This window comes from Ostrea edulis, chromosome 6 (assembly GCF_947568905.1).
Source record: "Ostrea edulis chromosome 6, xbOstEdul1.1, whole genome shotgun sequence".
In the NCBI taxonomy this organism is placed as follows: domain Eukaryota; kingdom Metazoa; phylum Mollusca; class Bivalvia; order Ostreida; family Ostreidae; genus Ostrea; species Ostrea edulis.
The window spans coordinates 87,842,953-87,857,654 of record NC_079169.1 but is presented as its reverse complement, the minus strand read 5'-3'; the positions used below and the strand labels follow the sequence as shown (position 1 = coordinate 87,857,654).

The window sequence follows — 14,702 nt, the reverse complement described above, 5'->3', positions numbered from 1 at the left end:
ATAACTCTGGAGCAATATGAGCTGTAATCCGTGGCAAATTTTTGTAAGAAGTCGACATCCTCTTTTAATCAATAAAGAAAATGAAAATGAAATAACAAAAGTTTCAGTCCCTGCAACATTGATTCTTAAAAATAGAATAATTTCTGTCTTACAAGACAGTATTTCCATATTTAATGTGTGTGTGATACGCAAATGACCAAAGGTCAAAAGCTCGGATAATTTCTGCACATTGTCAAACATTTGTTGATGCTGATTGAAGCAATGTTTGGAAAACATAGTCCAAAATCTAAATTTCTAACCTGACAATTAAATCAATATGCGATGTATATTTGAGATTGCTACAATCATTGGATTGTCTTATGTGATAAATGTCAAAACAAACATTGATATCACCTAGATCCTGTCCGACAGGAAAATTTTATTCATGATTACCTTTTCCTAGAATTCTTGAACTTTTTCATGAATGAAACATTCAGCATTGTTGTGAAAATTGAGCCATTGCATATATACAATTAAACATTATTTTGTGCATGCATGAAATATGAAAAAATGGACATAAAATTAACCCTTAATTCAATTTTCGATACCTGAATTTGTTTTACAGCATCTTACATACCTGCTGTCTTTGTAACACTTGCCAAAAGATAATTAGTGATGCAGTACACATTAGCAATTCAAACAAATGGACACCATGGGGCTGTATTTGGCAAGTTTACGCTAATTGTTAAATATTGTTACCACCAGATAACCTTTCCAATGAACATAAGATAATAAACTGCATAAAATCTGTATTAGAAAATTGCTGCTGAGTATGGCTTATGCTGCTTATCACCTCTTTCACTGGAAACTACTGGTGGCTGTTGATTTTGTATTTTTAAAACAAAGTCAATATAAATTTTCTACTACAGGTAGTACTACCACGAAATGAAAATCAGAATAAGCGAAAAGAAACTTCTACAAATTAATGTGAAATACCTTCTTTGGTGGTGATGGTTCATAACAACATTTTAACTTTAAGCTGGACGGACGCCGGGGAGAAACCAATGGCACAACAGAGCACATCACAAGACCTCAAATGTCAAGACGCCAACTCAAAAAGATCTAAAGCAATCCTGCACTTTTCTCCTCCAGTCGTACACTTTCCATATTTTGAATCATAATCCAATACTTAACATTGAACTATAAAACACTGACATGTTTCGTAAAGGTGTCGGTTTGATCATCTCCTGTTCCTGTTTGAACCTTTCTGACAGGATCAAGAAATTGAGCGTAGAACCTCATTCCAATTTGATGATTTGATTTTTTTTTTTACATCAAGCTTTAATCAGGTATCAAATCCACCTAAAGCCTTCTAGTTATGAATCTCTCTTAAATGGGTATGAATTCCAGCGAGCCTCAAATCCCGGTACATGACACTATGTAATGACACTGTTACCAGTTCTCAGAGCCTACTAAACACTGCTTAAAGGACTTTGATGCTGTAACAAGAAATTGATTTTTTTTTCCCTCGTGGACTTTGATATTCTGCTGCCACCTTTTTTCGTAACAAGGAACATATTTCTTCCCAGAGAGGACGAAGTATGCTTGTTGAGGCCTCCCCTATCTTTGATGTTGGTCCTAATTCTTTAGCTTCATAGCATCCTCCTCGCATCCCTTGTAAAACTATATTCTGAGATTAAACAGAACTACATTTACCCCTAGGGACCATTTCATAGCTTAAGAGATGTTAGAAATATATTCTTTTTTAATAACATGGTCAATAATTTGTTTCTGGTTCCATATTTGGTCTGATAGAGACTTGACTTCCAAGATTACAGTGATTTGAGCGGTTTATCCCCTCTGATGCATGAATTTTAAATTTGTGTTTATCTCTACGCTGGAAATGCCTTAAAGTATTTATGCACTTCAATATCACTTTTACTGTTGGTTTCACAGCAATATTTTCTATCACAGGTAGTCAATAATGTGTTAAATATTTGACCACAAAACCCGCACATCGGATCTGTAACTATGAAATATTGATGTTTTTGTTACAAATTGGCTATTATTCAAACATATTTGTGTACTAAGCAAATTAGTTTCCTCATATTCTGTGAAAAGGTTTTTTATGCATTGAATATTCCAATAATCTATACGAGATCTTATCTGTGTAGACCCTTGGTTCTGACCTCACTGCCCCCACTTTCATATGTGTCAGATCCAGGCTTCAGGGAAGAAGAAAACATTTCTCCAAGAGACAGTTACCAAAGATTGGAAGAGGACACAAACCTTTATTCATAGATACACCATTTTTGAAATAACAGTTCTTTAATATAAGCACTGCAATCAAGAGTCAACTAGCAATATACAGTATGCATTAATTTCTGCAGGGGCCCTTAAACTTGCCTTTGATAGGAAACAACTTTTAAGCAGGTGTCTTATAACTATAGCAATCAAAGGTTAATGATTTTAGCAGGTGTCCTAAAACTTGCCATATTAAACAAGAATGAAGTTTATGCAGTTTAGCAGATGCCCTCAAACCTGCCATGATTTAATACAGAAAACAATTTCAGCTTGCACCATACAAAATACAAAAGAACAAGTTTTAGCAAGTTTCATCCATCTTGAATTAATTACCACATTTATTTCACAAAACTTTCTTATGTTATTCTTGTTTTCAAACTATATTGTGATAATTTTTCTACAGTAAATATGTACTGCTATTTCTCTACACAGTAAGCATGCACTGTCTTAATCTTATTGTAAAGGTGTACCTTAGCTATTTTCTTATAGCTATTTTCCTATACAGTAAAGGTGTACCTTTGCTATTTTCCTATACAGTAAAGGTGTACCATCGCTATTTTCCTATACAACAAATGTGTACATTAGCTATTTTCCTATACAGCAAATGTGTACTTTTGCTATTTCCCTATACAGTAAAGGTGTACCTTAGCTATTTTCCTATACAGTAAATGTGTACCTTTGCTATTTTCCTATACAGTAAATGTGTACCATAGCTATTTTCCTATACAGCAAATGTGTACCTTTGCTATTTTCCTATACAGCAAATGTGTACTTTTGCTATTTTCCTATACAGTAAAGGTGTACCTTAGCTATTTTCCTATACAGTAAATGTGTACCTTTGCTATTTTCCTATACAGTAAATGTGTACCATAGCTATTTTCCTATACAGCAAATGTGTACCTTTGCTATTTTTCTATACAGCAAATGTGTACCTTTGCTATTTTCCTATACAGTAAATGTGTACCTTTGCTATTTTCTCATAAAGTAAAGGTGTACCGTAGCTTTTTCCAATACAGCAAATGTGTACCTTTGCTATTTTCCTTTACAGTAAAGGTGTACATTAGCTATTTTCCTATACAATAGAGGTGTACCTTACCTATTTTCCTATACAGTAAATGTGTATCTTAGCTATTTTCATATACACTAAATGTGTACCCTAGCTATTTTCCTATACAATAAATGTGTACCTTTGCTATTTTCCTATACAGCAAATGTGTACTTTTGCTATTTTCCTATACAACAAATGTGTACCTTTGCTATTTTCCTATACAGTAAAGGTGTACCTTAGCTATTTTCCTATACAGCAAATGTGTACCTTTGCTATTTTCCTATACAGTAAAGGTGTACCATTGATATTTTCCTATACAACAAATGTGTACCTTAGCTATTTTCCTATACAGCAAATGTGTACTTTTGCTATTTTCCTACACAGTAAAGGTGTACCTTAGCTATTTTCCTATACAACAAATGTGTACCTTAGCTATTTTCCTATACAGCAAATGTGTACTTTTGCTATTTCCCTATACAGTAAAGGTGTACCTTAGCTATTTTCCTATACAGCAAATGTGTACCTTAGCTATTTTCCTATACAGTAAATGTGTACCTTAATCAGCTATTTTCCTATACAGAAAATGTGTACCTTTGCTATTTTCCTAGAAATTAAAGGTGTACCTTAGTTATTTTCCTATACAACAAATGTGTACCTTTGCTATTTTCCTATACAGCAAATGTGTACCTTTGCTATTTTCCTATACAGTAAATGTGTACCATTGATATTTTCCTATACAACAAATGTGTACATTAGCTATTTTCCTATACAGCAAATGTGTACTTTTGCTATTTTCCTATACAGTAAAGGTGTACCTTAGCTATTTTCCTATACAGCAAATGTGTACCTTTGCTATTTTCCTAGAAAGTAAAGGTGTACCATTGCTATTTTCCTATACAACAAATGTGTACATTAGCTATTTTCCTATACAGCAAATGTGTACTTTTGCTATTTTCCTATACAGTAAAGGTGTACCATTGCTATTTTCCTATACAACAAATGTGTACATTAGCTATTTTCCTATACAGCAAATGTGTACTTTTGCTATTTCCCTATACAGGAAAGGTGTACCTTAGATATTTTCCTATACAGCAAATGTGTACCTTAGCTATTTTCCTATACAGCAAATGTGTACCTCAGCTATTTTCCTATACAGTAAATGAGTACCTTTGCTATTTCCTATACAGCAAATGTGTATCTTTGCTATTTTCCTATACAGTAAAGGTGTACCTTAATTAGCTATTTTCCTATATAACAAATGTGTACCTTTGCTATTTTCCTAGAATGTAAAGGTGTACCTAAGCTACTTTCCTATACAATAAATGTATATTTTAGCTATTTTCCTATACAGTAAATGTGTACCTTAGCTATTTTCCTATACAGTAAAGGTGTACCTTAGCTATTTTCCTATACAACAAATGTGTACTTTAGCTATTTTCCTATACAGTAAATGTGTACCTTAGCTATTTTCCTATACAGCAAATGTGTACTTTTGCTATTTCCCTATACAGGAAAGGTGTACCTTAGATATTTTGCTATACAGCAAATGTGTACCTTAGCTATTTTCCTATACAGTAAATGTGTACCTCAGCTATTTTCCTATACAGTAAATAAGTACCTTTGCTATTTCCTATACAGCAAATGTGTATCTTTGCTATTTTCCTATACAGTAAAGGTGTACCTTAATTAGCTATTTTCCTATATAGCAAATGTGTACCTTTGCTATTTTCCTAGAATGTAAAGGTGTACCTAAGCTATTTTCCTATACAATAAATGTATACTTTAGTTATTTTCCTATACAGTAAATGTGTACCTTAGCTATTTTCCTATACAGTAAAGGTGTACCTTAGCTATTTTCCTATACAACAAATGTGTACTTTAGCTATTTTCCTATACAGTAAATGTGTACCTTAGCTATTTTCCTATACAGCAAATGTGTACTTTTGCTATTTCCCTATACAGGAAAGGTGTACCTTAGATATTTTGCTATACAGCAAATGTGTACCTTAGCTATTTTCCTATACAGTAAATGTGTACCTCAGCTATTTTCCTATACAGTAAATAAGTACCTTTGCTATTTCCTATACAGCAAATGTGTATCTTTGCTATTTTCCTATACAGTAAAGGTGTACCTTAATTAGCTATTTTCCTATATAGCAAATGTGTACCTTTGCTATTTTCCTAGAATGTAAAGGTGTACCTAAGCTATTTTCCTATACAATAAATGTATACTTTAGTTATTTTCCTATACAGTAAATGTGTACCTTAGCTATTTTCCTATACAGTAAAGGTGTACCTTAGCTATTTTCCTATACAACAAATGTGTACTTTAGCTATTTTCCTATACAGTAAAGGTGTACCTTAGCTATTTTCCTATACAGTAAATGTGTACCTTAGCTATTTTCCTATACAGTAAAAGTGTACCTTAGCTATTTTCCTATACAACAAATGTGTACTTTAGCTATTTTCCTATACAGTAAAGGTGTACCTTAGCTATTTTCCTATACAGTAAATGTGTACTTTTGCTATTTTCCTATACAGTAAATGTGTACCTTAGCTATTTTCCTATACAGTAAAAGTGTACCTTAGCTATTTTCCTATACAACAAATGTGTACTTTAGCTATTTTCCTATACAGTAAAGGTGTACCTTAGCTATTTTCCTATACAGTAAATGTGTACTTTTGCTATTTTCCTATACAGTAAATGTATACTTTAGCTATCTTCCTATACAGTAAATGTGTACATTAGCTATTTTCCTATACAGCAAATGTGTACCTTAGCTATTTTCCTATACAGCAAATGTGTACATTAGCTATTTTCCTATACAGTAAATGTGTACTTTTGCTATTTTCCTATACAGTAAATGTATACTTTAGCTATCTTCCTATACAGTAAATGTGTACATTAGCTATTTTCCTATACAGCAAATGTGTACCTTAGCTATTTTCCTATACAGCAAATGTGTACCTTTGCTATTTTCCTATACAGTAAATGTGTACCTTAGCTATTTTCCTATACAGTAAATGTATACTTCAGCTATCTTCCTATAAAATAAATGTGTACCTTAGCTATTTCCTATACAGTAAATGAGTACCTTTGCTATTTTTCTATACAGTAAATGTGCACCTTAGCTTGCTATAGTAAATGTGTACAGAAGCTATTTTGCTGTCTAGTAAAGGTTTACAGTGGTAAATTTGCTGTATAGTTATGAATAAGTACAATTTCTAAAGGAAACGGCTATTGCTTTTCTGATTTCTAGGATGTTCTTAAAAGAGATGATGGGTGATGGTACTCATGAGCATCAAAGGATAATCTTACAAGAGAAAAAACAACAGATTAACTTCCAGAATGGACAACAGATTAACTTCCAGAACGGACAACAGATTAACTTCCAGAACAAACAACAGATTAACTTTCAACAACAGATTAACTCCCAGAACGGACAACAGATTAACTTCCAGAACGGACAACAGATTAACTTCCAGAATGGACAACAGATTAACTTTCAACAACAGATTAAGGTAATTCCCCATACCACATCTTAATATTGAAAAACCTTTCTAATTTCTATCAAAATTTGCATGGATTTTGTTGAGGATGTATATTGACCAAATTCCTGAAGAAAAATATGTTTAGCGGCCTTTCCCAGAGTACAGCCACTTCTAAAAATAGAACACATTACTTTAAAAGAAGCAGTGTTAATATACATACATTTTAAGGCACTGTCTTTATTTAAACGATAGAAATAGGTTTCTTTCATATGAATTGATGAAAATGTATTGCATTTGACTGTTTTCAATAATTTTTCATCGACTGAACCATGCTCTTGGTTTCAAGGTGATGAAAATGCACATACAGTAGTCAAATTTTGACAAATCATACCCTACCATATCTGGGAAATTCTGTTTTCAAAAACCTACAGATTTTTGAAACATTTCAATATGTTTTACCTTTACACTCCAGCAATCATTTGACATAAGAAGTAGATAGGGTATTGGATAATTTGAGAGCCTAATGACCCCCTCTAGGTTATAAACCTTGAAAAAACGCATATTGGAAAATGGTGTCTAAAATTCCTATCTCTGCAAACATGTTTCATTCATCATTTACATTACTAAATTACCATTTCAAGAAATATTACAGGGTGGTTTTTTTGAAAAATACTGTAGTTAAAACATTAAAGCTTCAAATAATTAAAAACCACTTTCATTGATTGCCATAAGCTTCAGGGATCGGGCTTGAAGTTACAAAAATCCTAACTTTACAATGGAGCTTAGCCTACGTCACATGAACACTGACATGACGTAACAATAGATGGAAAAAATTATGTCGTCAGATCTAGTTGGAACAAAGTGATGTAGATCAGAATGATTTTATTTACATTTTTAACGCTCATTCAGAGAATACTAACCTATGCTCAAGTTACAAATTTTGGGAAATTCGAATATTTTAAAATACCGAATTCTGTATTCTTCGCCCCCTTAGTAATTTTTAGTTCGTGGTAGTTTTTAACAATATGATACAGCCATGTGATGTGAGTGTTAACGACATGTAGTACCGCATACATTCAGAGACGTTTTAATCAAAACATCAGTGAAGGTCATGTCCGGCCAGAAAAGTGTTTTAGATAAAAGAAAATTACATTACAACACCCATGATCATACTGTACGTACAATAACACAAACGTACGACACCTAGGCCCAGAGATAGGGCCCAATTATGTGACAAATCTGTCAGCGTATGATCTAAATTGAACACCCTGAAATCATTAGACACAACTGAGATATGCACATACATGTATATGCACATTTATTATGGATTCGGTGGGCCTCGAAAGTGATTTTTGTCGTATAAAATTATAAGGAAAACATAACAAAAATGTGTGACTGTCAGTACATGAAGCACACAAAAATTCGCATTTTGTTGTTTATAGGAGATTCGATATTTCTACCCGTCATTAATGATCAGAAATCACACAAAACAAATGGCCTACAATAGATACATTGAAAGTTGGCAACACAATTTAATATCATAATCTGTAATATTTGCAGAAATCTCACGGGAATTACTAAACGACTGTGTGTCATAACACAATGTGTATGTAAAGTTTACGATTTTGCAATGTATATATAACTATAAGCATTTTCTCTCCCGAGCGTTGTTTTGTATAGAACCGGCTTGTTTGTATTATTGCGATTCGTATGTTGTTGTTTTTTATTTCTAAATTTTTGTTGTTTGCTTTCAAACAATCAGTCCTAATACGGTCTACAACATTCACCAAAATGCCGTCGGGTTCTTTGAATGTGTGATAACGTTCGTGACTCATGAATAATGTTTCAAACGTTATTTGACGTGGTATGGGGAATTACCTTAACTTCCAGAACCGACAACAGATTAACTTTCAACAAAAGATTAACTTCCAGAACGGACAACAGATTAACTTTCAACAACAGATTAACTTCCAGAATGGACAACAGATTAACTTTCAACAACAGATTAACTTCCAGAACGGACAACAGATTAACTTCCAGAACGGACAACAGATTAACTTCCAGAATGGACAACAGATTAACTTCCAGAACAGACAACAGATTAACTTCCAGAACAGACAACAGATTAACTTCCAGAATGGACAACCGATTAACTTTCACCAACAGACAACTGATGAACTTTCAGAGAGGGCAACAGATTAACTTACACAAAATACAACAGAGTGTCTTTCAAAGCAGACAACAGAACACCTTCCAGAACAGATAACAATCAATAACAAATCTGGTCATCTGTCACTCCCTTCTCCATCTCAGATTGCTTTTTCTTCAGACTTTTTAGGAATAATCATAAATCACAGTTACCATTAAGATTTCTGTGAAGTGTTACTAGAAGCAAATCAATATAGAGCTAATCTCTCAATACTGACTCCAAACTCTTCCTCTAATTTTTATTTTTGATTCTGAGAGAGAAACATTTAACCTTGTCTTCTGAATTTCAGTTTAGTAACTTTAGTTTCACTTAATATCACATTGTTATCTCCTTGCTCTCCTGTCACCAATAACTCTCATGGGAGTTTAATCAATTAGTGTGGCATTAAGACCCAGTTCAGGAAAAGTCCAATAATCAATCAACAAAGAGGACCATGTCAGAGAATCCATCTCTTCTATTCCTCAACGCCTCCAGTCCCATATTTCTTACTCTGCAGACATAAATCTACAAACTCTCAAGTGACTAATTATATCAAGCAAAAGCAAGAAAATCTAGCAATTCCTACATAAGCTCTCCTCTGACAACATTTTCTCATTGAACCAAAATGAAAAAAAGATGCTCTCCACTTTTTCAATTTAAGAATATTCAGTGTTAATAAACCAATGGAGACAAACTTTTCTATGAAAGCTGAAACATAGATAATGGAAAAGCACATTTTGAGCCATATACTCTTACAAACATGTACTTGATAATATTTATTCAACTAATCCGTTTTTTTTTTAAATTCTACTCTAACTACCCAGCATTTTTTTATTCCAATCATCAAGAAGGAATCAATCACCTTTGATCTTTGTAAAGTACATTTATACCCGTAATTCACCCAGACCAGGACAATTAATACACCTCTCACCTAACATAATACACCAGTTCTCTCACCTTAAGAAAAAGTCAGCAGTTCATAAGGAGGATCAAACATCTCTTACATTCAGATAATATACATTTTAGGGGAGGATCAAACATCTCTCACCTTCAGATGATACATACTTCAGGGGAGGATCTAAGATCTCTTACCTTCAAATAATATATATTTCAGGGGAGGATCTAACATCTTTTACCTTCACATGATATACATTTCAGGAGAGGATCAAATACATATCATGTTTAGATGATACACACTTTGTTCAGCAGCTTTAATTCACTAAGGGGAGGATCTAACATTTCTTACCTTCAGGTAATACACCAGTAATTCGTTGAGCGAGGGGTCAGCATTCAGATTGACGAGGAAACACTTTCCTTTTTCTACTTTGATACCAGAGGTCTGTACAGACACACCCATCTTCTCCAGAGTCTCATGTCGCTCCTGAAATGTAAATACACCCGTTAAAACACCAGAAAAATCAATGTTGATGAAGTCTGGCATAAAACAATGAATGGAACAATAACAGTATGCAAACAGAGAAAACCCACTGGAAAAAAAAGTAATTTGATATTAACATTGGAATAAGTGAAGATATGTTTGACAAATCTTTATAAATTCTGGACAGTTGTATGGATGGTATTCCTGATCAAATCTAAACAAAACCTCAAACATATGGAGTCATAAAAGGCTAAAATTAAACACAGAAAAAAAGTCTTGTACATATTGATCTCACGAGAATACACAGTGTGACCCAGATAGACCAACTGTCCTTGTAATGAGCCATAAAGAATTAATTATTCAAGACTTGTTGTTCATTTCAAATCTGTAAACTGATCCCAAATTTTCAAAATGTTTACATTTATTATTAATATTTCAAATCAATAATAGTATACATTGCAGAGCACACAGCATGTACCTCAAAATTAATAGCATGTTGTCCTAGACAGATGGTTCTTTATCAAGGAATTCTCAGAAAAGTTTCTTAAAACATTTCATTAATTTCTTTTACTACTTAATAATTCATAGACTAGTTGTGTCATGCAGTTTGATTGGTGGATGACATTCATCATCGGTGTGGATGCCATTTAAATTGGTTTGCTGCTAAGCTGAGTCACATGATGGCTACATATATTAGGTGTACCACATGATATCAATGTACAATGTCACAATTATAAATATTTTCAGAATGTTGCAGTAACAACACAGCTATGTCGATATTCATGCTGTTAAAAATCTGTTTTAATTTTGACATTTCTATAAAACCTGTTTTGTATCAGTTTCCATTTGATTAGTCACTTTGTGGTTTCTAAAACATAACCTACACCAATATTACGAGGTTACATCATGTAAAGTTGTCAAATATTTGTTTCATTCCTTAGATAGTCTTTCATTCCTTCAATAGTCTTTCCTTCCTTCAATAGTCTTTCATTCCTTCAATGGTCTTTCATTCCTTCAATAGTCTTTCATTCCTTCAATAGTCTTTCATTCCTTCAATAGTCTTTCCTTCCTTCAGTAGTCTTTCATTCCTTCAATAGTCTTTCCTTCCTTCAAAAGTCTTCCCCTATAGATAAGGTCTCTTCCTGCAGTGTAATCTTTTTCCTAGTAATACTGCTTTTCAATTGATTTTTGTGAATTGTATCCCATCAGATGTGACAATACATTAATTATGAAAAATGGTATATCATACACTTAAAAGTACAAAATAATAATCAAACTTGTAACAGGTATAGTTTTCAGTGACAGTGAAAGAAAATATCTAGGAACCCCTACACATGGTATATTTTAATTACAAACATTAATTTTTAAAACTAATCATGTAACATGTGTAAATGGAAGGAATAAACCATGTAAAAATAGAAAGTATTTTGCATATGGTTGACTTTCATCATGTACCACGGATTGTTATGATATAATACTGAAATGCTTGATTTTCAGATTCTAAAATATTTGTACCAGGAGATTAGGAAGATAAGCAGTAACTTGAACATAGACCTCAATATAGCCCTTACAAACTTTATATTACCTTTAATATAACATTTCCTATCCAGATAATCATTCTATATACATTATCAGTCTAGGACATATTCTTCTCATACAAATTGCACATGTTGAGATGTGATAGTTTGCATACTAAAACCTAATGATATACACATTCTTTCGACACTCAAAATACACTGGGTGTGACTGTTCTGGTGTTTGTGTCAAGGTCACAATTTTTCATGCTAGAGAATCTTAATGCATAAAAAACTTAAACTACCCTATCCAATAAGATACATAATGGATTGAATTTCATCTCGTATTTCTAATTTTGCATATTGATTCTAGTGCTTTATAACCTCAGACTTGTTCATATGACACGAGTGCAATAAAATACAGGAATCAAGATATAAAATGAAGTTGGGTCCAATAATTTAAGAAAGAGAAATTGATTTTCCCAGTTTTTTTTTTCCATTCAAAAAAAGATTAAAATGCATCTAAATTGACTTCCATGAAGGTAGTTAGTTCAATAAATCATGTGATTTTTCTATATTCTGTTACTTATGCCCATTTCCCTTATTCTCACAGTTATGGACTTTTTTTGCTGTGATTTTGTTCTATGTATGACAAAGTCACTTCAGCATTAAATATTACAAGTGTAAGCAAGAGAGATTAATGTGGTTCAACAGCCCATCGTTTTAAAATTGAAGAAAATACATCTATATACGATGTACATTTAACTGGTCTGAATTTTGTCTACAATAAGTCCATTCATAACCTAATATCTGTAACCTGTTCCCTAGTCATTCATTACTCAGTACATGGTTATCTGTTCACTAGTCATTCATTACTCAGTTCACAGTTATCTGTTCACTAGTCATTCATTACTCAGTTCACGGTTATCTGTTCACTAGTCATTCATTACTCAGTTCATGGTTATCTGTTCACTAGTCATTCATTACTCAGTTCATGGTTATCTGTTCACTAGTCATTCATTACTCAGTTCACGGTTATCTGTAACCTGTTCACTAGTCATTCATTACTCAGTTCATGGTTATCTGTTCACTAGTCATTCATTACTCAGTTCATGGTTATCTGTTCACTAGTCATTCATTACTCAGTTCACGGTTATCTGTTCACTAGTCATTCATTACTCAGTTCACGGTTATCTGTTCACTAGACATTCATTACTCAGTTCACGGTTATCTGTTCACTAGTCATTCATTACTCAGTTCATGGTTATCTGTTCACTAGTCATTCATTACTCAGTTCACGGTTATCTGTTCACTAGTCATTCATTACTCAGTTCACGGTTATCTGTTCACTAGACATTCATTACTCAGTTCACAGTTATCTGTTCACTAGTCATTCATTACTCAGTTCATGGTTATCTGTAACCTGTTCACTAGTCATTCATTACTCAGTTCACGGTTATCTGTTCACTAGTCATTCATTACTCAGTTCACGGTTATCTGTTCACTAGTCATTCATTACTCAGTACATGGTTATCTGTTCACTAGTCATTCATTACTCAGTTCACGGTTATCTGTTCACTAGTCATTCATTACTTAGTTCACGGTTATCTGTTCACTAGACATTCATTACTCAGTTCATGGTTATCTGTTCACTAGACATTCATTACTCAGTTCATGGTTATCTGTTCACTAGTCATTCATTACTCAGTTCACGGTTATCTGTTCACTAGTCATTCATTACTCAGTTCATGGTTATCTGTTCACTAGTCATTCATTACTCAGTTCATGGTTATCTGTTCACTAGTCATTCATTACTCAGTTCACAGTTATCTGTTCACTAGTCATTCATTACTCAGTTCATGGTTATCTGTTCACTAGTCATTCATTACTCAGTTCATGGTTATCTGTTCACTAGTCATTCATTACTCAGTTCACGGTTATCTGTTCACTAGTCATTCATTACTCAGTTCATGGTTATCTGTTCACTAGTCATTCATTACTCAGTTCATGGTTATCTGTTCACTAGTCATTCATTACTCAGTTCACGGTTATCTGTTCACTAGTCATTCATTACTCAGTTCACGTTTATCTGTTCACTAGTCATTCATTACTCAGTTCACGGTTATCTGTTCACTAGTCATTCATTACTCAGTTCACGGTTATCTGTTCTCTAGTCATTCATTACTAAGTTCATTGTTCACCAGTTATTTTTTACTTAGTCTGCTGTTAATCAGTTATCTGTTAGCTGGTTCACGGTTAATCAATTATCCATTACACTGTTCAGTGTTAACCTGTTTTAACCATTTAAATCCGTTACCTGGGTTACTATTAACCCGCCATCAGTTGCCAGGTTAATGTAAAATAAAACTGGGTATCCCTGTACCTGGTTTATTTTGTCCTTCTCTGCCAGCTTTTCTTCCCATGTCTTGGTCATTTCCTTAATGAGTTTCTCTGACACGTGCAGCCTCTCTACCAGTGTTGGAGCTTGCATGTTCTTAAAGAAATAATTTCTGTTTTATACACTCAGCAGAAAGGTATTATTATAATCACTAGGTGACATTACATGCATCATATATTGCATAGAATTTTTACCACAGCTTGTTCGGTGTTTATACAAATTATTACACCTCAGGCACATAGCATCATTTTTCTAAGTGAGGTGTGTGTGTGTGTGTGTACCAGCACAGCCAAATGAGAAGTTGGTCTCCTGACACACGTTGTTTGGGATGGGGTGGGCCAACATTCGTCCTTTACTACATGGATTCAATTCGTAAGTTCAAGCTAACATTCTTATCATTC

General features: G+C 33.4%; 1 protein-coding gene across 5 annotated transcripts in view; it reads right to left on the bottom strand.

Annotated features, from left to right (window-relative positions):
- Positions 1-14,702, bottom strand: part of LOC125683000 (kinesin-like protein KIF13B) — a 143,781-nt gene that overhangs the window by 46,840 nt on the left and 82,239 nt on the right. For all 5 annotated transcript variants that reach the window (XM_048923655.2, XM_056142527.1, XM_056142528.1 and 2 more), the window contains exons 12-13: positions 14,287-14,397; positions 10,258-10,392 (exon numbers count right to left, since the gene is read on the bottom strand). In XM_048923655.2, coding sequence (XP_048779612.2) covers positions 10,258-10,392; positions 14,287-14,397 — 246 coding nt within the window. The remainder of the gene's footprint in view (positions 1-10,257; positions 10,393-14,286; positions 14,398-14,702) is intronic.